The sequence below is a fragment of the Engraulis encrasicolus genome, chromosome 8, assembly GCF_034702125.1.
Source record: "Engraulis encrasicolus isolate BLACKSEA-1 chromosome 8, IST_EnEncr_1.0, whole genome shotgun sequence".
NCBI lineage: Eukaryota > Metazoa > Chordata > Actinopteri > Clupeiformes > Engraulidae > Engraulis > Engraulis encrasicolus.
The window spans coordinates 7,215,573-7,239,370 of record NC_085864.1 but is presented as its reverse complement, the minus strand read 5'-3'; the positions used below and the strand labels follow the sequence as shown (position 1 = coordinate 7,239,370).

General features: G+C 47.8%; 1 protein-coding gene across 3 annotated transcripts in view; it reads right to left on the bottom strand.

Moving 5' to 3' along the window:
• tiam1b (TIAM Rac1 associated GEF 1b) overlaps positions 1-23,798 on the bottom strand; it is a 114,174-nt gene that overhangs the window by 40,749 nt on the left and 49,627 nt on the right. For 2 of the 3 annotated variants that reach the window (XM_063204898.1, XM_063204899.1), the window contains 11 exons: positions 22,669-23,354; positions 21,935-22,344; positions 18,333-18,353; positions 17,609-17,936; positions 16,839-17,123; positions 14,614-14,786; positions 11,902-12,126; positions 8,591-8,776; positions 2,756-2,902; positions 1,550-1,624; positions 1-152 (listed from right to left, as the gene is read on the bottom strand). The exon at positions 1-152 is cut by the window's left edge and continues 19 nt beyond it. In XM_063204898.1, the coding sequence (XP_063060968.1) occupies positions 1-152; positions 1,550-1,624; positions 2,756-2,902; positions 8,591-8,776; positions 11,902-12,126; positions 14,614-14,786; positions 16,839-17,123; positions 17,609-17,936; positions 18,333-18,353; positions 21,935-22,344; positions 22,669-23,344 (2,678 nt within the window). In that variant the 5' untranslated portion in view covers positions 23,345-23,354. The remainder of the gene's footprint in view (positions 153-1,549; positions 1,625-2,755; positions 2,903-8,590; positions 8,777-11,901; positions 12,127-14,613; positions 14,787-16,838; positions 17,124-17,608; positions 17,937-18,332; positions 18,354-21,934; positions 22,345-22,668; positions 23,355-23,798) is intronic. The other variant, XM_063204900.1, reaches the window with a different exon arrangement.

The window sequence follows — 23,798 nt, the reverse complement described above, 5'->3', positions numbered from 1 at the left end:
GCATCCAGAGCCGACTCCCCAGGCTGGATGATGGCGAGTACCGGCTGGTCGTTGGGCAGGCATACCCAGGAAGGGGTCAGGTGGTCCGACGCCCAGATGTCATGCTCTGTGTTGGGCCTTGGAAGGCTCTTCACGGGCACCTCTTCGCCCTTCTGCGGAGCAGCAAATACAAGAGGATAGAAGATACAACCAAAACATTAGGACTATTTGTTATTATTATGTGCTCATAAACTCAGATGACCAACAATGCAATTATAGTGTTTTATTTTAATGTAACAAGTGGACATGTAACACTTTGTTTTATGACAGAGAGATACTTTCCACAGTTCAACATTTCCATTAGGTTTATGCAAGTTAACCCCGCCAGGCAATCAGAACTCCACATTCTATTTGACCAGGGCCATAACGTAATATTAATGCCATTCGGTGCCTTCTAATGCCTGAATAACCAAACTAGCCTGAAGTGGCCGTTAGGTTTATGGCGCAGTAAAAAAAAAAAAGGCACCAAACGCTAACTCACAGATATGGCTTTCTTCTTACTCTCACGATTTTATTGGTAGAAAGGAAACTATAATTAGGGAAATATGGCCAATAAATGGCATGACATTTACAGCTGGCCTCTGGGCAAGCTTTGGGGTCTCTGAAGCAGAGCGGCAGGGGTATCCATAGCCTTTAGTTTTTTCTTTGGTTTCATGTTACAAGAAAAACTCAATCGCACGCTCTCTTTTTTTCTTTCTGACAAGGAGGAAGCTATTCAACGGTGAGAGCGTTTGGGTTTTTTCCCCCATACACATTGCAGATCTTAGTCTAACAAAGAAGACTCAATTTCCTGAAATGGCAGTTTGGGGTCTCTGTGTGGGGAGAATCTCCAGTAAATCTCTAAAACAGTCTCTTGGTGATCAGATTGGCCCTGCTGAATACAATAGCCCATTAGGCAGAGTGACTTTCTTTAGATAAATCATTTAACCAGATGCAAAAACAACAAAACTACTACTACTGCTACTGCTACTACTACTACTGCTACTACTACTACCACTACTACTACAATACTGCTATTACTACTACTACTGCTACTGCTACTGCTACTACTACTACTGCTACTACTACTACCACTACTACTACAATACTGCTATTACTACTGCTTTGGCTGTTGTTTCTGCATCTACCATTACTACAGCTACTACTACTACTCATAATAATATTTATCTTTTTTCATGAACAGCACATTTCATACAACGGCATTGATGAGCTTTGTTAATAGTCCAATAGTAGCAATTAAAATGCCACTTCCCTCTTGTAAGGCAACTGAGAAAGACAAAACACAAGTTATTATTGCCATAAAACAAACAAACAGCCCTATGGCATTAGTTTAGGAGGGTTGGAGCTTGGGCCTGTGGTGCCTCCTCATCGCAGCCCATACCGTTGGGAGTGGTTTCGCCCCTCGGCCTCCCCTCACGTGTGATATATGTGCTTATGACCATTTCACGGGCAGCGCCGGGAGTAAAAAAATAAAAGCTGATTGATTGCTCTCCCTCCCAGCCCGTCTTACCGTGGTCTCCCGCACTGCACGCTCAAACATGCTGTCCAGGGGCTTCTTAGCTGGCTCGTTCCCATCCGCAAACACCTGCCAAGGGAGAGGAAGGCAGGGAGGGATGGGGAGAGAAGGGGAGAGGAAGGCAGGGAGGGATGGGGAGAGAAGGGAAATAAAGACACTGCTCTCTCTCTCTCTTTCTTTCACGCTCTCGTTCCTTCTCTTGCACTGCCTGAAATATCTCTGCGTTGTGGGCAGGCAGCCCTGGCTGGCTTTTCTTCTTCAACAGCAAAAGAACATTGAAATAAAAGGGAACATAATAAACAGCCGCCAAAACTTCACACATTCTAATCTAAAACATCTCAACTGACAAGTTACTTTGTGTACTTGACTACAAAGAAAGAAAGCTGCGGCAAAGAAAAGTTTGGTTGTGGCCTGGTTTGAGTCAGTAAATCACATGCCCATCTGAGGGGAGTAAAAGGTGGTACATGAGATACTGGGTACGCGTGTCAACGTTATCACATCTAAACATAATTCACTAAAGCAACCCAGTAATGACATACAATACTGCATGTTGTTCTACTGTATATAGTGTACAGCAGTGGTCGCTAAATGGCGGCTTGCGGGCCAGATCCAGCCTGAGCATGGCATGCATGGCAAACATTCAAGGTAAACATTTGAACCACCATGAGGTTGGAACAAATGACATATACAGTATGTGTGCTATCTGTGGCCATACAGTCAGGCGATTTGTTCGGCCCTCGGCCTCATCTGTGCTACAAAAATTGGCCCTAGGGGGAAAATAATTGGAGACCACTGGATACAGTATATCTCACATATTGCTCTGTGCACTTCTAATCACATGTTATTATCTTGTACACATGTAATGGCAACTAGGTGAAACCTCATCCAAACCAGACAAAATCACAGCAATGGGGGACCAAGTTGAAAACAACAAACAAATATAAAATGGAATTGTGGGGGATATAACAATTGCATGGCAGCAGACAAGAAAAAGCTGAATAAAATAAAAAAATATAAAAAGCAACCTTTTGGTGCAGATTAGATCATAGACTCACTCTGTTTTGAATAACACCCAATTACATCGTAGCACTACTAGATTAAGCCTTGGTCATTAGCCTTTTTCCCAACAAAAAAATCGGATAAAAGAGGGTTTTGCCTCAAGGAGTAGTTAGGTGTAAATGATTGCAGTAGGAGTCGTACCTGGTTGATGCTGGGGTGTCCCTTGGTCTTCTTCTTGGAGGTGGTGTCCAGGCCCCAGAGGGAGGAGAAGCGGCTCTTGCGCTTGCTGGCCGAGCGACTCATGGCATGGGTACGCCTCCTCACTCCGCTCTCCGTACGAGCAGCCACCTATAACGGGACAGCACAGGGCATGGTGATCAAGTGAGCAACACCAGCCACGTAGCCCCATAATGCACGCCATTCCCACTAGTGGAACACTGTAATAGTCATCGAAAAGCTAATTACCATAGTACTACACTACTATCACATAACACAGGGCCTTTAGTAATGCACTACAACTTGATCATTGCCATTCTGGTAACAGCAAATGTATAATTCTGTGTCGTAATGGGTTAAGGACTTGAAAACATGATTAAACTCTATCTGAAGTAGAGAAAAGGTGGACAACTGGACTTCTTTTAGGAGCTTGAAGGGTGGGTACTTGGAAGGTAGGCTTGAAGCTTCAGGCTCCAACAAGATGTCAACCATAAGTTACCTACAGTAATGTCATCTATTTTTACGAGATATGAAACAGCTTTACAAAACACATTTGTATCCTTCATTATTGTAAAATATTCTACTTGTCTAAGCTCCAAAAAGATGTTCATAAAGGAGCTCGAACATTTCTGATGATTCACCAACACAAATCACCACCACTGCAGTAAAAGGATTCGCAGTGCAGCTGTGCATGACATTCTTTGACGCTGAGTTCCATCCATATCCAGTTAAGAGTGGGTGGAATGTACTGAACTGAGTTGTAATTTTAGGGCATTTTCACACTTGGTCCCTTTCAGCCATTTAAGCAGACTCAGATCTGTGACAAGTTACACCTATAGGTGCCATCACCTAAATAGAGCTCTAAAAGTCCGGGTCTGTTCAAAAAGAGGTCTGACATCCCATAAATGGGACCAGAAGGAGCAGCTAGTTCTTTTTGCAATACACTCACAATATGGATAAAAACAGAGCAGTCATTTTGCGGTCGGTTCATTTTTTGGTCCACTTAAAAAGAACTGGATTTTGGTTCACTTAAAGGACTATATGTGAAAATGGCCTCAGTTTAGCATGCAGAGCAGCACAACTTGCATGCAGTCTAGAGAGGAGACACAGGGGGTTGTATTCCAATGTGATTGAATTTAGTTAGCATGCAGACCAGTGTGGGACAAAGGCATAGCATTACTGTGAGAGACACGGGGGTGAATTGATTCAGACTAAATGACCCTACCATGGCAGGGAACATCTTGCATGATAAAAGAACTGTTGTCAGACAGATTTTTGCTAATTAAATTCATGATCAAACAGCATGTATCAAATCCCTTCTCAAATCACACAATCAAGACACAACATGACACAATCACACAGTCACAACCGTGGTCTCCACGTGGCTAAAATCAAATTAGTGCCAGGGAGGACCCCCATCCATATGAGGAAGGCAGGTATTGAAAAACTAAAGAAAAAAGGGTACACACCCTCACACCACAGATGCCTAAAGATATTCAGAAGAACACCATGTACTATTTCTGTGTTACCTCTTAACCCATTTTGTCCTAAGCCCTTTTTGGGAAAGAGTGCCCTCTGCCTATTAAATCCTAAATATCTCAGCCTCCGAAGCACATACAAACATGAAATGAGTTGCATTTAAAAGCTAGGACCCTCATTTTGCCTTAGAATGTGTTCATTCAGCTCTAACTTACCCACATTTTTAATAAAACAGCTCAAATCTCAAGAACCTGAATGCAGCGTATGTGTGTCTCCAGGACATAATGGGTTAAAGGAGAGGATTAGAGACAGGCCTCTATAACACCTGTGTTGCCTTGGCCCTACCGCCTTTGTAGGCATTTAGCACCTCTTGCTAACACAGCTAAGTGCATTAGTAAGAGAGATAGAGATTAATAGAGATTCAGGAGGATGAAGAGACATGTCCAAATGTAAGAGTGATGCACTTCACTTCTGGGAACAAATCTTCTTAAGGGGCCTAATGTCAGGCTTCCTACCGAGTTCACAAAAAACCTCCCTTGCTTTCTATCATATCACAAGGGCAAGAGGTGCCACAAAGAGTAAGAGGCAGAGAAGGGGAGAGAGAGAGAGAGAGAGAGAGAGAGAGAGAGAGAGAGAGAGAGAGAGAGAGAGAGAGAGAGAGAGAGAGAGAGAGAGAGAGAGAGAGAGGCAACAAGGCATATGCAGGAGACAAGGAGAGGAGGAAGAGAGCAAAAGAACGAAAAAGAGCAAGACTGTTCCGGATATAGACTGAATCAATATAAAACTTACAGAAAAGAAAAAAAAGATGATGAGAGATCAAAGAATAGGGCCATGACAAAGGGGAGAAAAGGAGAAGTGAGATGAGCCATTAGCCTCATTTAAATGGTGTATATGCAAATTGATAACAATGCAGTGGATGCCTCTCAGCATGCAAGCCAAACCCAGTGTCCTCAAACGCCCACGGCTGCAGAAAGCCTACGCATATATACCGTCTCCGCACCTCCACCACCAGCAACCTCCTCGCCTACCCTCCTCTCTCATTCCTCCTCATCTCTTCTGTTCTCTGCTCCTCTCCTCAACTCTCCTCTTCCCCTCCTCCCCTCTTCTCTGTTCTCCTCTGCTTTCTTCTCCTCTCTTCTCTTCTCCTCCCTTCCTCTCTGTGCCTCGACTTTCCTCTCCTCTCCTCTTTCCTCTTCTCTGCTCCTTTACTTTTCTCTACTCTCCTCTCTTCACCAACCCTCCTCCTCTCCTCTCCTCTCCTCTCCTCTCCTCTCCTCTCCTCTCCTCTCCTCTCCTCTTCTCTTCTCTTCTCTCCTCTCCTCTCCTCCCCCAACCTCAACCTCAACCCCCACCCGCTCCTTCATAACTATCCGCATGGTATTGATCGGTGGAGTGAAATATATATCCTGCCACCCCCACGCCTCAGGAGTCAGGATCCATTATCTAATCGGCGTGCGGGGGCTGCCAGAGCTGACTGGGCACACCACATGGCAACAGGTGCCACAGATAACAAACAAATGTTTTAAAAATAGACAAAACATTCTGCTGACCCACTTTGCTCATCCACGTTTGACTACAAGCTCTACTTCTTTTTCGCCCATACAGTGCTGCGCTCCTCTTCGAGTTCTGCTACAGGCAATGCGGAATCTATCTGTGTATCCACCGAATACCTCCTATCAAGTTCTCTGTAGTTTTTCACCTCCAAGGGGTTTTGTTTTTTATGTTGCAGTTTTTTCATTATGACAGCTGCCGCACTACAGTGTGTTTCAGCATGTGAGTGCGTGCGTGCGTGCGTGTGTGCGTGCGTGCGTGCATGTGGTGTGTGTATGGCGTGCTTGATGTGTGCGACACTGTTATCATTGCAACAGCTGAGTGCAACAGTGTAATAGTGTGTCCTCAATGTGGCCATTCACACCAGGCAGCAGAGAGCATGGGGAGGAGGACATGGGGAGCCATGGCCAAGTTCTGCACAGAATGTTCTAGGTGGACACACATCTCACCGGATCCAAACAAGTGCAGTTGTGTTTCAGTGTTCTACTGTAGGCTACATAAATAACTTTCTCACTTCCGAGGAGGCGGAAGGATGAGGCAGAGAGGATGATTGGTCGACGCACAGCCTGACTGTTCTAGAACACTAGCGTATCCAAACAACGCCCTCAGGTTGTCTCTGGGAGTGCTACAACTACCATTATTATTATAGCAGCTGTGTAATGCTACACTGTACTACAGAGTGACACGTTAAAGGTACAGTTGGTTAACTGTTGAAGTAACATTTCCTTGAATAGCCATGGATTCTGACAATAGTACATGAATTCTCTAGTTCTTGTAGTTATGTATTCAAAACTGGCATCGCTCCCCTGTTGTTTTAACCAATCAGAGAAGAGAATTGTACCCTCAAATGTCTTACCCTCAAAATTTCATGCAGTTGCCCACTACACAGTTACCTAATTTGAACTTTCAACTTTAAAAAAAGTAACACAGAATGCATGTCCCCAGGTGGACAATTTGTCTTGGGGTTAACAGTAACTGAATGAAAATCAGAGGCAATGCCAATTACAAGGACATGTTATTCTCACATGGTAACTGGTTTTGGTTTCAAATGGGTTCCTTCAGGTATGAAGTATCTTGGTGTGCGCTTGACTCAGAATTTAGAGGGGATTATGGCACTTAACTATGACCCCCTGCTGACAAAAATACAACATAATGTGGAAAAATGGAAACACCTCAAACTAACTCTATGGGGAAAGGTTAATGTGGTCAAAATGGTTGTAGCTCCTCAGTTCAATTACATATCTATGATGTTGCCCTTGAACATTCCAGACATAATTTTCAAGAGATATGACAACATTGTTAAGGACTTCCTGTGGGAAGGAAAAAGACCCCGCATTAAAATGAGTAAAATGTGTGCCTTGAAAGATAAAGGAGGACTTGGACTACCAGATGTGAAAATGTATGACCTTTCTTTTGAAATGGCACAGCTTGCAAAACACTGGAGAAATACTGACTCTGATCTGGACTGGGTCACATTCGAACAGAGTCTGGCCTCTCCATGCAAGCCCTTGGACATTCTTTCACAACGCTCTGGACTGACACAGGAGTCAAACCCTGTGATTGAACACTCACGCTATGTTTGGTGTAAAATCCATAAACTCCTCAAACTGTCACACTACAGACAATCCTATGCATCATTGTGGAACAACCCAGACATTCGTATTGGGAAAAAAATGGTGTTTTGGAAACAATGGCTCCTGAAAGGTATAGCAACAGTGAAGGATTTATATGTGGATGGACAAGTTATGTCGTACTCTGATTTAATGGGAAAATACAATATAGAAGGGAGAGGGCACTTTTGGAAATACTTGCAAATCAGACATTGCGTTGGGGACAAATTTAATTTCAATGAGAACCCAGTGCTTACTTACTTTCAGCAACCACATATAGCCCATACTGCATCTGTGTGCTATAACTTAATTATTAATGCAACTTCAGATAATTGCTGTAGTTTGAAACTAATATGGCAAAGGGACTTAGGAGTCGACTTTGATGAAGGTGAATGGTCAAAGATTATGGCAAATGTGGGTAAAAACATTAGGGAAGCAAGAGGGAAATGTATCCACTATAAAGTGGTACACAGGTACTACTATACCCCTTCTAGACTGTATAGGATGGGTATCGCTGAAAATGGCCTATGTTGGAAGTGCAAGGAAACAGATGGTACATTTCTTCATATGCTCTGGGAGTGTTCTTATGTTAACCCATTTTGGTGTAAAATCCTTGGGATATTAGAAGAATGGCTGGGTTTCTCACTGCCTGCTGATCCCAGACTTTGCTTACTTGGAGACAAGTCAGTGGTACCAAGCATTTCAAAGCACGCATTCACTGTGGTAAAACTCTGCTGTATCACAACACTGAGAATTATTCTACGGAATTGGAAGTGTGTTAAAACTTTGGAATTGAAAGACTGGGTCAATGCTGTAATTGAAGCAGCCTCTTATGAGAGTATGCTGGAAAGGCTTAATGATGAGAAACGAATGATCTGGAATGATTTCTGGGTACACATGAAAATGACATAAGGTGTATCTACGTATTTCCATTTATGTGACTGTTATTTTCTGGACCATGTTTTTTGATGGAGATGTCAAGGTGGCGTATAGGTGAGCTATGTACAACAGGACACTGTAATGTACTGTGTGGACCTTTTATGTGTGTGTTTAAAGTTTGATCAATAAAAACTTGAATTTCAAAAAACAGTAACTGAATGGCCTACTCACGCAAACGTAAAAAAATGCACCTAATGCATAATATAAAAACATAAAAACAAACTTGTGCACTGCGTCTTACCAGGGCATGGAAGGAGGAGACGGAGAAGATGCCGAGACGGCCCATGGCGAGCTTGGTGGGGCGCGAGGCAAAGGCCAGCAGCCGCTTGGGGTTGGGAAGCTCGCCGCCCTGCAGGCTGGAAAGGTAACAGCGGAAGCGGAACAGGTCCATGTGGAACTGCTCAAGGTTCTGCTCCCACAGGAAGATCTGCCAACAGAGGAGAAGGAGGGTAAAATTATAGATGGATGGAGAGAGAGAGAGAGAGAGAGAGAGAGAGAGAGAGAGAGAGAGAGAGAGAGAGAGAGAGAGAGAGAGAGAGAGAGAGAGAGAGAAATAGAAGAGTAGCAAAAGAGAAAGAAAAAGAGTGCAGACTCAAAAAGAGAAAAAATATACACAAACCCAAATGAAAAAGATGTCAGAGTAACAGTGAGTGTGAACAGATAGACAGATAATACACAGAGAAAGACAAAAAAAGCGAGAGAGAGAGAGTGGATATAGAGAGGTGGAGAGAGACAAACAGAATCGGACAAAGACATTCAGTTCAGAGAGAGAGAGAGAGAGAGAGAGAGAGAGAGAGAGAGAGAGAGAGAGAGAGAGAGAGAGAGAGAGAGAGAGAGAGAGAGAGAGAGAACAGAATGAAAGAGCAGAACAACAAGAGCAATCAGTGCCAAAGCCAGGCCCACACTGCAGCCACTGGTGGACTGTAGGGGATGGGGGCTACGCAGCCACTGGTGTAGGCATGGGGGCTATGTGCAGGGTATGCTTTGCCAAGTCTGATAAGACCACGGGACCACACAACTCTGCAGGAACAATGATGTTTGTTTTGGGTTTAGTGGTGGGCACAGAGACAGAGGCCAGACCCCCCTATCCCTCTTCTTTTTCCTTTTCTTTTCTTCTCTGTTTTCTACTCTCATCTCCTCCCCTTTCCTCTATATTCCTCTCATCTCATATCCGTTGCCTTCCTCTGCTGTCCTGTTCTGCTCTCTCTGGTCCTCCATTCTACTCTCAAGTTCTCTCCTCTCCTCTCTTCTCCAACCAACACTTACTCCTCTCTTATGCTCTGCTCTCCTCTCATCTCCTCACCGTTTCCTCTCTGCTCCTCTCATCTTGTATCTTTCCTCTGCTCTCCCCTAAAGCCCTGCTCTCTCCAGTCCTCTCCGCTTCTCTCCATTCTCCTCTCATGTCCCCTCTTACCCTCTCCTCTCTTCTCCAACCAACACTTACTCCTCTCATCCGCTTTGCTCTCCCTCTCCTCTCATCTGCTTTGCTCTGCTCCTCTCTCATCTCTTCTGAACTTCCCACACTCCCTTCCCACTGCTCCAGAAAGCCTCCGTGTCGCAGCAGGCGCTGGAGACCTGCTCTCACCCGGCACACAGCATGCTTTTCCAGGGTAGTGGAACAGAGGCACCACCCCCCTCCACTCTGCTCCCCCGTCCCACTGCCCCTCCATCCCCGCTCTCTCCTCCTCCTCCTCCTCCTCCTCTCCATGTGCTCACGCCATACCTCCACTCTCCGCCACCGCCCCCTCCCCTCTTTCCTCCCTCCTCCGTTTTCCTTTTTCAAAGGAGCCAGGGCAGCTTCAGTAGCTGTTGCCAAGGAGGCCAAATGGGAGGAGGGAGGGGGAGAGAGGGGGAGAGAGGGACAAGCGGAGGGAGAGAGAGAGAGGAGAGGGATAAATTAGTGGTGGAGTGTGAGAGGGATGGGAGGGAGGCATGGAGGGAGGTGGAGGGAGGCATGGAGGGAGAGAGCAAGAGGAGGAAGGACAGGGAAGAGGAGAGAGAGGTAGAGGTATATAGAGAGAGGGAAAGAGTAGAGGGAGGGATGGAGGGAGAAGCAAACGATGGTGCGGCATTCCTTTTAGGGCATGCCTACACTGGGAACACCACAGTTGGCTCCTCCATGACGACGAGTGCCAAAGAGGCCCGACTGACGCTGCCCTCCCCTCCTCCTCGCTTCTCTTCTACTCTCCTGACCTCCTCCCCTCATCCCCTCCTCCTCCCCGCCTCCTCTCTTCTCTTCCACTCTCCTAACCTCCCCTCCTCTTTCACGTATATGTCCTCCTCTCTTGCCTTCTGTTTTCTCCTTTCCTCTGCTCTGCTCTCCTCTCCTCTTCCCCTCCCCAACCCTCTCCTATTCAGCAGTGGCACAATCTATGTCCACCTCTCTTGCCCTGTTTTCTCCTCTACTCACTCCACTCCTCTCCTCTCCACTCCACTCCTCTCCTCTCCACTCCACTCCTCTCCTCTCCTCTACTCTGTCCTCCTCCTCTCCCCTGCCCTCCTCCTCTCTCCCCCCTCCCCTATTCAGCGGTGGCACAATGGCGATGGAAACGTGACACTGCCAAGTCCTCTGGGGCCTGCCTGACTGCGCTGGCCATACCTTCCAGAAAAACACCAGAACAACAGGGATGGAAAAGGAAACAAAGGCCATTTGATCAAGCTTTGCATGCAAACAGCCATTAACCAGAATATGAACTTGGCCATTAATTACAGTGGTGAGCGGGAGGAAGAAAGGGTACCTCCCTCTATCAGCAGAGAGGGTAGAGAGAGAGAGAGAGAGGGAGAGACAGAGAGAGAGAGAGAGAGAGAGAGAGAGAGAGAGAGAGAGAGAGAGAGAGAGAGAGAGAGAGAGAGAGAGAGAGAGAGAGAGAGAGAGAGAGAGAGAGAGAGAAAGAGAGAATAAAAGAGAGAGAGAGAGGCTATGCGGAAACAGAAAAACAGACTCCCCAAATTACAATTTCAAATCTGGGGGAGAGCTGGCATTGTAATCCCTTGGAGTGCCTTGCAGCCTTTTAAAGCCTAATTAGCATCTATAGTACATGGGCTGGGAAAGGCAAACAAACAGACTGGACACACACAAAACACACAGACTCAAGAACCCCAAAACAGACAGACCCTTCCTAAATAGACAGATGCACATACTCCAACATGGACTTACTGTGTACCTGCAATACTTGTATTTATGGCTCAGTTTGGTATATCTCATCTATCTTCTGGGTATCTGACAAAAAAGAGGGCTCTCTCCCATCGAAAAGTTTACAGTTAGTACACTCAAGTAATCTATCTATTTCCTGTCTTCCTTTCTCATATGATCCAGGGCAATCCTCCTCTTCTGTATGTCTGACATGGCAGAGAAGTGCATGCCCCAATCCTCTCACAGACACTGACAGACTGACAGACAGACAGACAGACAGACAGACAGACAGACAGACAGACAGACAGACAGACAGACAGACAGACAGACGAATGCACACATATACGAACGCATGCGCTCACACACTCACTCACACACTCACTCACACACGCACGCACACACACACACACACTTCTCACCTGTTCCAGGATGGTCTTCCTCTTCTTGGTGTCTGAGACGGCTGACAGCTGCATGTCCCCCATCTTCTTCATCTTCTCGTCCATGTCGATCTTCTGCTCCAGCTTCTTGATCTCGCCGCGCAGCAGACGCACCGTGTCCTCGCGGTGGTGTTGCCGGGCGACCGCCGCCGCGCACGCAGAGTGGATGGCCGTGATCCAGTTCTCAAGCTCCGTCTGGCTGCAGGTCTGCAGGGGGGTAGAGTAGAGTACAGATCAGAAGAGAACTATTATAGAGTAGAGTAGAGTAGAGTAGAGCAGAGGACATTAGATCAGAAGAGAAGTGTAAAGTAGAGTAGAGCAGAGCAGAGTAGAGTAGAGTATAGTATAGCTCAGTAGATCAGAAGAGAAGAGAAGAGTAAAGTTAAGTAGAGTAGTGCACAGCACAGTGCTGTGGACATTAGATCAGAAGAGAAGTGTAAAGTAGAGTAGAGCAGAGCAGAGTAGAGTAGAGTATAGTATAGCTCAGTAGATCAGAAGAGAAATGCAGAGCAGAGTAGAGTAGAGTAGAGTAGAGTAGAATACAGGAGAGGGAGAGTGGAGTATGGTAGAGGGAGAGTGGAGTAGAGTAGAGTAGAGTATATGAGAGGCAGAGTAGAGTTGATTAGAGTTGATTAGAGTAGAGTAGAGTAGAGTAGAGTCGAGTAAAGCAGAGTAGAGTAGAGTAGAGTGGAATAGAGATGCTTCATCAATACTGAAGGAAACAAATGAGTGACACAAATTAAGCATTGTCCAAAGCAGACACTGGAGACAGGCAGGACTGGCCACAAGCAGTCAAAATAAGCCTGGCTAGCTACTGTATGAGTAGGCACACAGCCTGCACGTCTGCAGGGAGAAATGGAATGAGGTAGAAAAAAGGTGAAAGGTGAGAGTTCAGAGGGCAAAGGTCATGAGAGAGGTCAGATTAAGAGGTCAACAGCCCTGAGGCCAGGAGCTGTCTGGCTGGTCATTCGGTGATGGGTGGTCAAACTGAGGTGACCTATTGGTGATCATATCTTACCTGTCCTCTTATCACACCCCAACTGCCAGAGGCTCAGCTGTGCTGAGGTGCTTATGGTAACAATACTGTAGGTGACGTGATGGCAGCCAAACCTTGCTCTGCCCTACCATCCTCTACCCCAGTGGTTCTCCAACAGTTTTGAATAGACACCCCCTTGACCTTATTATGAGCCTCCCAACGCCCCTTTGACCTTATCATAAGCCGTCCACTGCCCCCTTAGTATTAAAAAATAAAATGGACTAATGCCCCCTAATAGCAACTAACCACTACCCCCTCGCAACTGAATCCTTCTCAATGCCCCCCTAGGGCACCCAACTGTAGAGCCCTCGTTGAGAAACATTGCTCTACCCAAAACTTACAATCCCCTTCCCTCTTCCCACAACCCCCACTGGCTTAGGTGCACAGGGGCTTAGGTGATGCCCTCAACAATTCCTCCATAACCCCCATAACCGCCATCGCCCCCATAACCCAAAGCTGACAACCCCTCTCCAACATCCAAAGGCTCTGGAGTGCTTAGGTGCTTTATGACAACAAAACAAAAAATGGATGTGACCTGACGATAGCCAAAACTTGCTCTGCCCCCCAATTGAGCCTAAGCCCAAGTCTACAAACCCTCTTCCCCACCTCTCACCAAGCTCAGGTGCTCATAACATCCAAACTGGAGGTGGCCAAACCTCCAGTACCTCCTCGAGCCCTGACCCTAACCCTAACCATAGCCCAAGAGCCCCCTCCCCTCAGGGTCAGGTGTGCTCGGGACGTGCTTATGAGAACAAAGGAAAAACATGAAAGTGAAACTCCCTCAGTAGAACACACTTGACAGGGTGATTGGTGACTTCACGTCCAGGGGACAGATGTAAATCTTTGTTATGAACGAGCGAAGTAGACACCGGAGACAAGACTGGCCACAATGTACAAAAGGAGTCTGGGGTCACTTGTGTGAGACATTGCACTTGTGGCATAAACGGTGACGTAAGGTACTTCCACAGGTCCATTCCATTGTATATTCTATACTGTACAAATAATGTGTGTGTGTGCTTTTGAGTGTGCTTCTGTGTGTGCATGTGTGCGTGTGTGAGGGAGAGAGAGAGAGATATAGACAGACATACAAACAGAAAAAGATATACAGAGACAGGCATAGGCTATACAAAGAGACAGTAAGGTGATACTTTAACATTAAGGATGAAATCTGTCCCCCAGCTTCATGCCTGAGCGCTTCAGGATGAGGGATGGTGGTCAGAGAGTGCTCTCCCCATTATTCTTTCTCTCTCTCTCTCTCTCTCTCTCTCTCTCTCTCTCTCTCTCTCTCTCTCTCTCTCTCTCTCTCTCTCTCTCTCTCTCTCGTGTGTGTGTGTGTGTGTGTGTGTGTGTGTGTGTGTGTGTGTGTGTGTGTGTGTGTGTGTGTGTGTGTGTCTGTCTGTCTGTGTGTGTGCATGAGAGAGACTGTGTGTGTGTGTATTTGTGAATCTGTGTGTGTGTGTGTGTGTGTGTGTGTGTGTGTGTGTGTGTGTGTGTGTGTGTGTGTGTGTGTGTGTGTGTGCAAGTCCGCGCACGCGAGTGTGCCCACCCATGTGTGCCTGCCAACAGTTCTGGCTGAAGGGTGCCGCCTGTTTCAGGTTCAGTAGCGCCCGCTCATCCCAGCTCAGCTCAGCTCAGCCCACTGCTCTGTTTCTACTGACCTGGAAGAGAAAGGAGTCTCCCAGCGAGTTGCTGAGGCAGAAGACAAAGTCCTTTTTGGGGTGCTCCGGCACGGCCTGCACGATGCTGTTCTCCGCCCACACCGCATGCTTGGGGATGCTGTTGTGGTCGATACCCGAACGCCCGTCCGTCTCGTAGAAGAACAGGGTGCACCCTGGGAAGGGAGATGGGGATTCAGGTGAGAGGCGCAAGCACAATAAAAATACCAGTGATAATGTAACTTTTAAAGAGTTGAAATGAACTCCATGCAAGTTACATTTGGTCCCACTTAAAATATTAACTCAATATTGTGTAAATATTAAGAGCTGTAGAGTTAAATTACACTGCCGCCTGCAGACTATTACACTGACTTTTGACTCCATTGTATAGTAATTTTACGGTCCACAATGTTGTGAATACCCTTTAATAATATAGGTTTGCCCTGAAATATTGAAACCCCAACAGACGGGATGGGTAAGGGCTGAGGATGGAAAGTCATTGAACGTTTTACTCATCATATTAAGTTATACTGTGCTGTGCTTACTACAGGTTAATAACTGCACTGCACGGATATGACAGGTATCATATGATAAAAATGTGTAAGTGTATCCTGGCTCTGTACAGGGTGTATCCTGCACAGGGAAGACTTTAGAAGAGATTAACAGATGAAGGGGAGAGAGTGTGAGTGAGGATGGATGGATGGTCACTGAAAGTTTTACTCATAAAGTTTTACAGTGTGACATTAAAACTACAGTGGCAGGTGTTATATGAATAAATGTCACTGTATCCAGTGACTCTGAACAGACAGACGAAGCCTTTGTCTTCCAGCCGTGACCAAAACGTTTATACGCAGGCAGCACAAGCACAGTGGGAGAGAGAAATAATGACCGCCGTGCTAGACACAACCGCAAAGCATTATTGAGCAAACGTGTCCACTTTATCTGAATTGATGCCATCCTTGCCCCTGATAGATCTGGAGGGGGGGATAATTTCTCCGCATTATGGCATAAATAAAAATAAATAAACAGCTTTTATTGATTTCACTCTGCTCTCCAGTGGCCGTCATTAAGAAGTGCAGCTCTGCATGCCCAATAAAGAGAGAGCGAGAGAGAGAGAGTGAGAGAGAGAGAGAGAGAGAGAGAGGGAGAGAGAGAGAGAGAGAGAGAGAGTGAGAGAGAGAGAGAGAGAGAGAGAGGGAGAGAGAGAGAGAGAGAGAAGAAAACGGTGCCAGGCGGCTGATTCGATTACAAAACCCTGTCAAGTGGAATTACTGGTGATGTACGGCGCTCCCAATTTGATTACGGACCTTACACTAGCAGGTTTATCCTTTTGAAAAAGAAAAGAAAAAAACACCCCACAGGATTTGCAACAGGCTGGGAACTGAGAGAGAGAGAAAGAGAGAGAGAGAGAGAGAGAGAGAGAGAGAGAGAGAGAGAGAGAGAGAGAGAGAGAGAGAGAGAGAGAGAGAGAGAGAGAGATAGAGAGAGAAAGAGAGGCAGAGAGAGAGACGGGCAGAGAGAGAGAGAAAGAGGCAGAGCGAGAGAGAGAGAGAGCGAGAGAGAGAGCGAGAGAGAGAGAGAGAGAGAGAGAGAGAGAGAGACAGAGAGAGAGAGAGAGAGAGGATTACCAGCGAAGCAGTTTAACAGAGCTGGGAAAATGAATAGGGGCTAACCACATTCGGCCCTAATGTACTTTTACTGAGTGAATGTGCGGCTACTGCTACTTTGCATTAGCCGTTACAAATCATTAGTTAGCTTAGCTTCCCAATGCCAGACTTTAACCGTAAAAGCCTCTAAATTAGTGTGTTTGCAGGAAATGGGTTGTAACATTTTAAAGGTGTGGTAAAAGATAGTAACGAGCACCCTGGCTCATAAAAATCTTTCCTGTGGTCTGGTTGTGCACTACTGGGTTACGCTATGGGAGTATAATATAAGTCAATGCAAGTTTCCCTGATAGCTGGGTGCCTTAAATGAAACTACACCTCCATGACTCGTTCTGGACTATTCAGAGAGACTATGAGAACAGCTGAGGTATATTATGTAGTATAAATGCTGTCTTGAAAAATCTTCATTTGCCATTTAAAAAAAAAGTTCACCTTTTTCACTCTAACTCATTGGTCAGTAGGATTATCCAATGCATGTGTAGCACTTGTTTATCTCTGAAACTTCTATCACGAAATGAACACCACCTGTGCGTATTTGTGTGTGTTTGGGTCATCGTTACCCACCTTTGAGAGAGACCCAGTAGCTCTTCCACTTGCGCCGGGTGGCCAGCTCCACCTTCTTGTTCTTCTTGTGCACCAGGAAGTTCTTGACGGCCAGTCGTCCGGCCTTGCGCACGGTTCCCTGGGCGACGGCGGCGAGCAGCGGGTCGGTGTGGTAGGCGGAGCCCATCGTGCCGCTGCTCTGCTCGTCGCTAAGCGCTGACGCCACCTCCTCCGCCATCCCATCGCCCTGGCAACGGCTCATCTCCAGCTCCTGCCGGAAGTTCTCATAGACGCCTTGGACGTCACCTTTGGACATAAAAAAACAAAATGTAACCTAAACTGTGCAATGCAATTGTGACGTTGTGTCTGTCTGTTTGCTGCCTGTTTTTAGCCGCCTGTGTGCCCTTGTTACATCTTAGTCTGGTAATAGCAGTGTGTGTTCTGGTGTGTAACATGCTAGCTGTGGTCTGTCTTGATGTGTTATTGCAACTTTTTGTGGTCTGTCCTGGTCAAGACTACCTGGGATTCAATATGGGATCCTTTACTAGTTAAAGAAAGAAAGGGTAGTCTCATAACGTACACCATTCCGCTAGTGAAACCAATTACTAGCCATTAAAAAAGACCACAGTGCCACAATGCTATGACATTCCCCAGTCTTCAGAAATGAATTCCGACCAAGTGTGTGACCATTGTGGTGACACCAGATATGTGACAGAGGCCTTGTCTTAAACTGAAACTAATTAATCAATCAATCAATTCATTAGTAAAACTTCCGGAACACCTCTCCCTACCTCGTCCAATGCCACGCCGGCTGCCGCTCCCACCGCTGCCCCCGCTGGCGCTGCCGCTCCTGCCCCCGACTCCGACCCCCCCGATCTCGCCCTCCGCCCCGCCGCTGCTGCTGCCGCCTCCCCCGCTGCTGGAGGAGGCGCTGTCGCTCCCCGCGAAGCCGCTGCGGCCCGGCGTGGAGTAGAGGGAGAAGGAGGCCGACATGGTCTTGTAGCGCCGCTGCTGCTGCTGCTGCTGGTGCTGATGCTGGGGATGAGGAGGATGCTCCGTATCCACGGTCACCGCATCGATGCCGCTGTCGTCGTACTCACTGCCCTCGCCCGTGACATCCTGAATCGATGATGAGCAGTGTGTGTGTTTGTAGGTGCATGTGCGTGTGTGCATGTACGTGTGTGTGCGTGTGTGCATGTACGTGTGTGTGTGTGTGTGTGTGTGTGTGTGTGTGTGTGTGTGTGTGTGTGTGTGGGTATGCGTGTGTGTATGTGTGTGTGTGTTTGCCAGTGAGGAGAGAACACAGGGTAAACAAAACACAGACGTTAAGCATACATGTACACTTCAAATCACACACACACATGCACACGCACACACATGCACACACACACACCTCAACACACTGTAAACTCGCAACTCACCTCTGCTCTGTCCTCTGAAGTTAAGCACACAGTTCCACACAAAGTTACAGATTCACACAAGCACACATTCTCACCACTCTGCAACTCAACTCACCTCTCCGCCGTCCTCTGTGGCCTGAGAATGCGAGGACAGGACCATCTTTAGAAAAGGTCACAGGTACGTACTCCACTGAACAGTACAGCAACTCTCTACACAAAATCTAACCCTGCACACATCCAGCCTCCGCTCGCCATGACCCGCAGAAGCAGCTAGCACTAGCAGGACGGCCCTTGAGAGCAAACAAAACAGCCCCTGAGATCCAGCGCTGAGGTCCAAGCCCCAAAGCCCAGCCTGTGGGGCCAGCCCATGCTCCCCGTCCGCAGCAGTTAGTTAGTTAGTCTGTGAGAGCCTGTATGTGTGTGTGCATGTGTGTGTATGTGAAATGAATGAGAGAAGCGAATGGGGCAGAGTAGGGCCGCCTCATACAATGCCACTCTGTATGCTTGGCACATGCTCCTACTAACATGGGTGGAGAGAGAGAGAGGGAGAGAGAGAGAGAGAGAGAGAGAGAGAGAGAGAGAGAGAGAGAGAGAGAGAGAGAGAGAGAGAGAGAGGGGGGGAAAGGATGAGAGAAAGTTTGTGTTGGTGTGTGAGGGTGCTGATGGGAAATTATCAGAGAGGGGGAGAGGTAAAGGCAGAGGGAGGAGGAGGGAGTGAGAGAGGATGAGAGAGGGAGGGAGGGAGAGAGGGAGGGAGAGAGAGAGGGAGGGAGAGAGAGTGGGAGCCCATCTATGAGGGTCTGCCAGGGTCACATGACAGCAGCGGGGTGCCCCAGCACTCCATTCATCAGCGTCAGATGGGACTCTCTCTCTCTGTCTGTCTCTCTCTCTCTCTCTCTCTCTCTCTCTCTCTCTCTCTCTCTCTCTCTGTGTCTCTCTCTTTCTCTCTCTTTCTCTCTCTTTCTCTCTCTGTGCCTCTCTCCATATCTCCATCTCTCTATCTCTCTCTCATGCACCCCTCTCTCACTCTCTCCAATGCTGTATCTCTGTCTAGTTCTCTCTACTATATCTCCATCTCTCTCCCCTTTCTTTCTCTTTCTCTCTCTCCTTTTTCTCTCTCCTCTCTCTCTTTCTCTTCTCACGTTGTCAATTCCAATCTCCTGCACACACATGCATGGGAATGCTGCAGGAATCGGTCTCACATACAAGCACAAACACACTCTCTGACAAACATGCAATCATGCTCTCCCACAAGCATGTGCACGTGCAGATTTCCCTCTCTCGATAAGTCTTGCACTCACATGAATAGATGTGCTTACACACACCAGTTTGCACACACACAAACGTAGTACACACACACACACACACACACACACACACACACACACACACACACACACACACACACACACACACACACACACACACACACACACACACACACACACACACACACACACACACACACACACACACACTGAACTACACAGTCTAACTTTTTACAATTATACAAATGTGCAGACCTCATGCTTTTTCTTGAAACTTGCTAACTTGTTCGTATGTGCATCCCATCTCACGGGTGCCTCACTAACTCACTAACTCACTCACTTAGGCACGCATGCCCCCTCGCACGCACACACACATGCACACACACACACACGCAAGCACGCAAAAACACATGCACACACACACACACACACACACATGCACACACAGTTTCTCTTTTCGGCTTCTGCTCATTACCATAACAAAAGATCTCCTCATTGCGCACAGTGGACGACTTCAGAGCACACAAGTCCCCCGACATTAAAAACAACAAACGCACGCACGCACACACACGCTTGCACACATGCACGCACACACGCACGCACGCACGCACGCACACACGCATGCACGCACACACACACACACACACACACACACACACACACACACACACACACACACACACACACACACACACACACACACACACACACACACACACACACAGGGCTTCCTGCGGCAACAAACAGGCTTCCAGCAACAAAACACGGCACAAGCAAAGGCCTTGTCACCATCTTCCCCCATCCAATCCCATCCCACTACATTGACACGTCAATTACATACAGTAAGTCGAGCCGAGGCTGGTAGACTTAGGACAGGTGGTACTGTAAAGATCAATATTTCAAGACAGGTAGTACTGTTAAGATCAATATTATTTCCCCACCTTTTTGCACTGCAAGTCCACTGTGGACCTCATTATACAACGTACCAAGATTTTTTTTCCCTTTTTGAGTTCAAGATCTTCACAGACTGGGCTGTGGTCATATAATGTGGGAGTTCCAAGTGTGTGTGTGTGAATGCATGCATGCGTGTGTGTGTGTGGGGTGGGGTGGGGGGGTACACAGGCATATCAGGGGCTAGTCAAGCCAGATCTGTGTCTTGTATGCTGATGAGTAAGAGCTTGTCGGCAGCATGCATGGCACGTATGCAGGACGGGGGCCTGGGCGCTTCTCTGGCCGCTGGCAATTTCATGCAGGGGAGCGAATGGAAAAGCACGCACACATCACTCGCTCGCTGTGGGTGGCATAATAGCCACAGAAGAACAAACTGAATGAATAAATGTATTAATTTGTTTTTGTTCGGCGGTGGAAGGTGCCACAGTGGAAAAAAAGGGGATGTGGGGTGGGTGGGGTGGAGGGGGGATCTCTTCTGTCAAATCTGAACAGGAGAAAAAGACAGACCCACAATAACCTCTCAGCAGCCCCGCTGTTTCTGATTAGTTATGATATGCAGGAAGTTGTTTGATATAGGCAGGATGTTTCTGCTTGTTAGGGCAAACTTCCTAACCTGACCAGATGAATTTGTGTGAGCTCACGAAGCTGAGCAGAAATACTGTACACCAGGGTCTGGCGAGAGTCAGGCTACAAACTTCCTGATTATGCAGTGGATCAACATACAATCTTCCACGAGTATATCATGCAACAAAAACAAACCCTGAAGCCCATGTAATAATGAGTGGCATTTAACTACTTCAGGATTACTGTATGTCTCTATAAGCCATGGGAGATGGGTTGAAGTGAAGTGAGGAGGCTGGAGTGTAATTAAAGTGGCCTTTGAGCTGGTGTTCATCACAATATTAAGCCACTCTTTTTAGCATTGATATCTACCAGAAAGAGTACAAAGATGTAAAGCTCTTCCTGTCCTCTCCCTATCCCAACTGCACCAGAATCTCGCTGCCGACTAAGACGCACATAGAATCTTTGTTTGGAATGCTGTTTGTTTACGCCTGATTTACTAACACTTGAAAGGGCAAATTACAATCAAGAAACTGGGGCAAATCCTCTCATTTATCACAAGCATAACTGTGTCATTCCAAGGAGTGAAGTTCTAGGATTTGATTGATTCCTGCAGGTCCTCACCAAGGTGAGTCACAATGGATACAGAATATTGGTGAAAAGGAATGCGACCTCTCATCACTTAAGAATGGCCGAAACACTTCAGAGGTTTTGATGTTGCAATGTGATAAAAAAGTTAATCTGGGCTCATGCTCTTCATCGGTACAGTCAGTGCCACGTGTTTCCCCATTTGTCCACAGTGCACTCCAGCATTTAATTATTGCTAACAATGTCAGGCAGTAGTGGTTCTACAAGATTACAATCACTCTTACTCACTTTTTAGGGTAATTTATCTCCAGCATTTAATTCTTGCTAATAACATCTGATCTGATCTCACCTGTATGGTCTGAGCCCGTCGGCTGGCAGACATGGCCGCCTGGTATATGGCGAGCCCCTCCGACAGGCAGTGCGAGCGCCGGCAGGGCAGCGTGTAGGCCCCATACGCGCCGCTATCGTCCTCCGCCGGCGAGATCATCTTGTCGTCCTCGCTCTCCTCTGTGCCCGGTGTCACCACCGCCGCCTTGTGCCACTTGGTGAAGCGTCGGCCCGTGGTGTGCGCACGGCACCCGGGGCTCTTGGTGCGCGGCGGCCCGCCATACAGCTCGTCCAGAGAGTTGGCCCGGTCCCGGTCCGCCGGGTCCAGCCCGAGGTCCAGCTCCAGCTCCAGCTGCAGGCCGTGTGGGCTAGACTGCAGCCGGTGGCGGTGGGGGTGGGGGCCCATGTCCTGGAAGTCTGGGTCATCGTCACCTGTAGGTTGACATTTTAGGAACACGTTCGTTTAGAATCATCAGGATCAAAAAGTTGTGAATAAAAGAAAACCGCAACATGATCATTGTGTGGGAGCCTAATTTTTCTGATTAACGACCCATGGGTCATCTCCAACACATCTGCCAGTGTGTGAGAAAAAAAACATACGTTTCTGATCTCCTCTTTGCTGGTGTTAAGTACCCTGTACTTAAAACAACTATTAATACTGTAAATAAGTGTATTGTAGCTGTAACTGTAAATGAGTCACTTTGGATAAAGGCATCAGCTAAAAAGTGCAATGTAATGTAAGTTAATGCTACACACCCAGGCCCAGTCCCAGGCTGTCCCCGATCTCCTCTGTGCTGGTCAGGTGCGCCTGGCTCAGGTCAGACAGGGACAGCTCCAGGCTGTCCTCGCGCCACATGTCCGCTGACTTGGAGCGCCGCTTCTTGAACGTCACCGCCACTGGCTCCCGAGGGCCGTCCCTCGTCCTGAGGACGCACGCCGCCGCCGCCCCTGCCCCAGCCCCCGTCGCGTCACCCTCCCCCCGAACGTCCACTCCTACTCCCACGCCTGGACAAGACCCGGTGACAGGAGGGGGGCTACCAGCACACCCCTCCGCCCCTTCACTCCCCACGTTAGCCTGGTCGTTGTGGAAGGACATAGGCCTGAGGTTCATGGCCACGCGGTCCACCCAGATGGGGCTGCTGAAGTCGGACAGCGGGTTGGTGTCGTTGAAGGGCTCCAGGCCGTTGTCGGCCAGTGACTGGGGGATGCTGGGCGTGCTGCTGGAGCGCGTGCTGGTCTCCGAGTTGCGGTGCTCCATCTTGCCCCCTCCGCCGCCGGCGTGGCGGGGGTTGGGGTGCCCGTGGTGCGGGTGTCCGTGGCGGGACTGCTTGTTGGAGATGCGTAGCGAGCGGGACATGTGCTTGCGGGACAGGTGGCCGTGGCCTGCCCTGTAGTAGGCATGGTCCCCGCTTTGGCTTTCAACGTTGCCCATTGTTCAGCATCTATGGGTGCAGGAGATGGGAAAACAAGAGGAAGGAGTGTGAGTGAGGATGAGTGATGGGACAGTACCAATGACGTATATAAGTCAGTGGACAGTACCTTCCCTACAGCACTGCACAACACATAGTATTCAGCACCTACAGAAGTGTTTCCCAACCAGGGGTACGTGTACCACTAGGGGTACGCGAGCACACCTCATGTAGTCACATTGGGAAAGAGAAACAGATACAGTGAGTGAGGGGGTACTGGTCATATCACAAAATGGCTTAGAAGGTACAGTATACATCTACAGGACCAGAGACGGATTATGATTCCATGGGCCCCTGGCCGAGACAAAAAGAGCGCCCCCCCTCTCCATGTGTGTTGCTGGTTTATAAAATGCGTCTATGAGAGTCTATGAGATATGGAAACATATAGGCATGGGCCTCAGGGGCCCTCGTACCGGG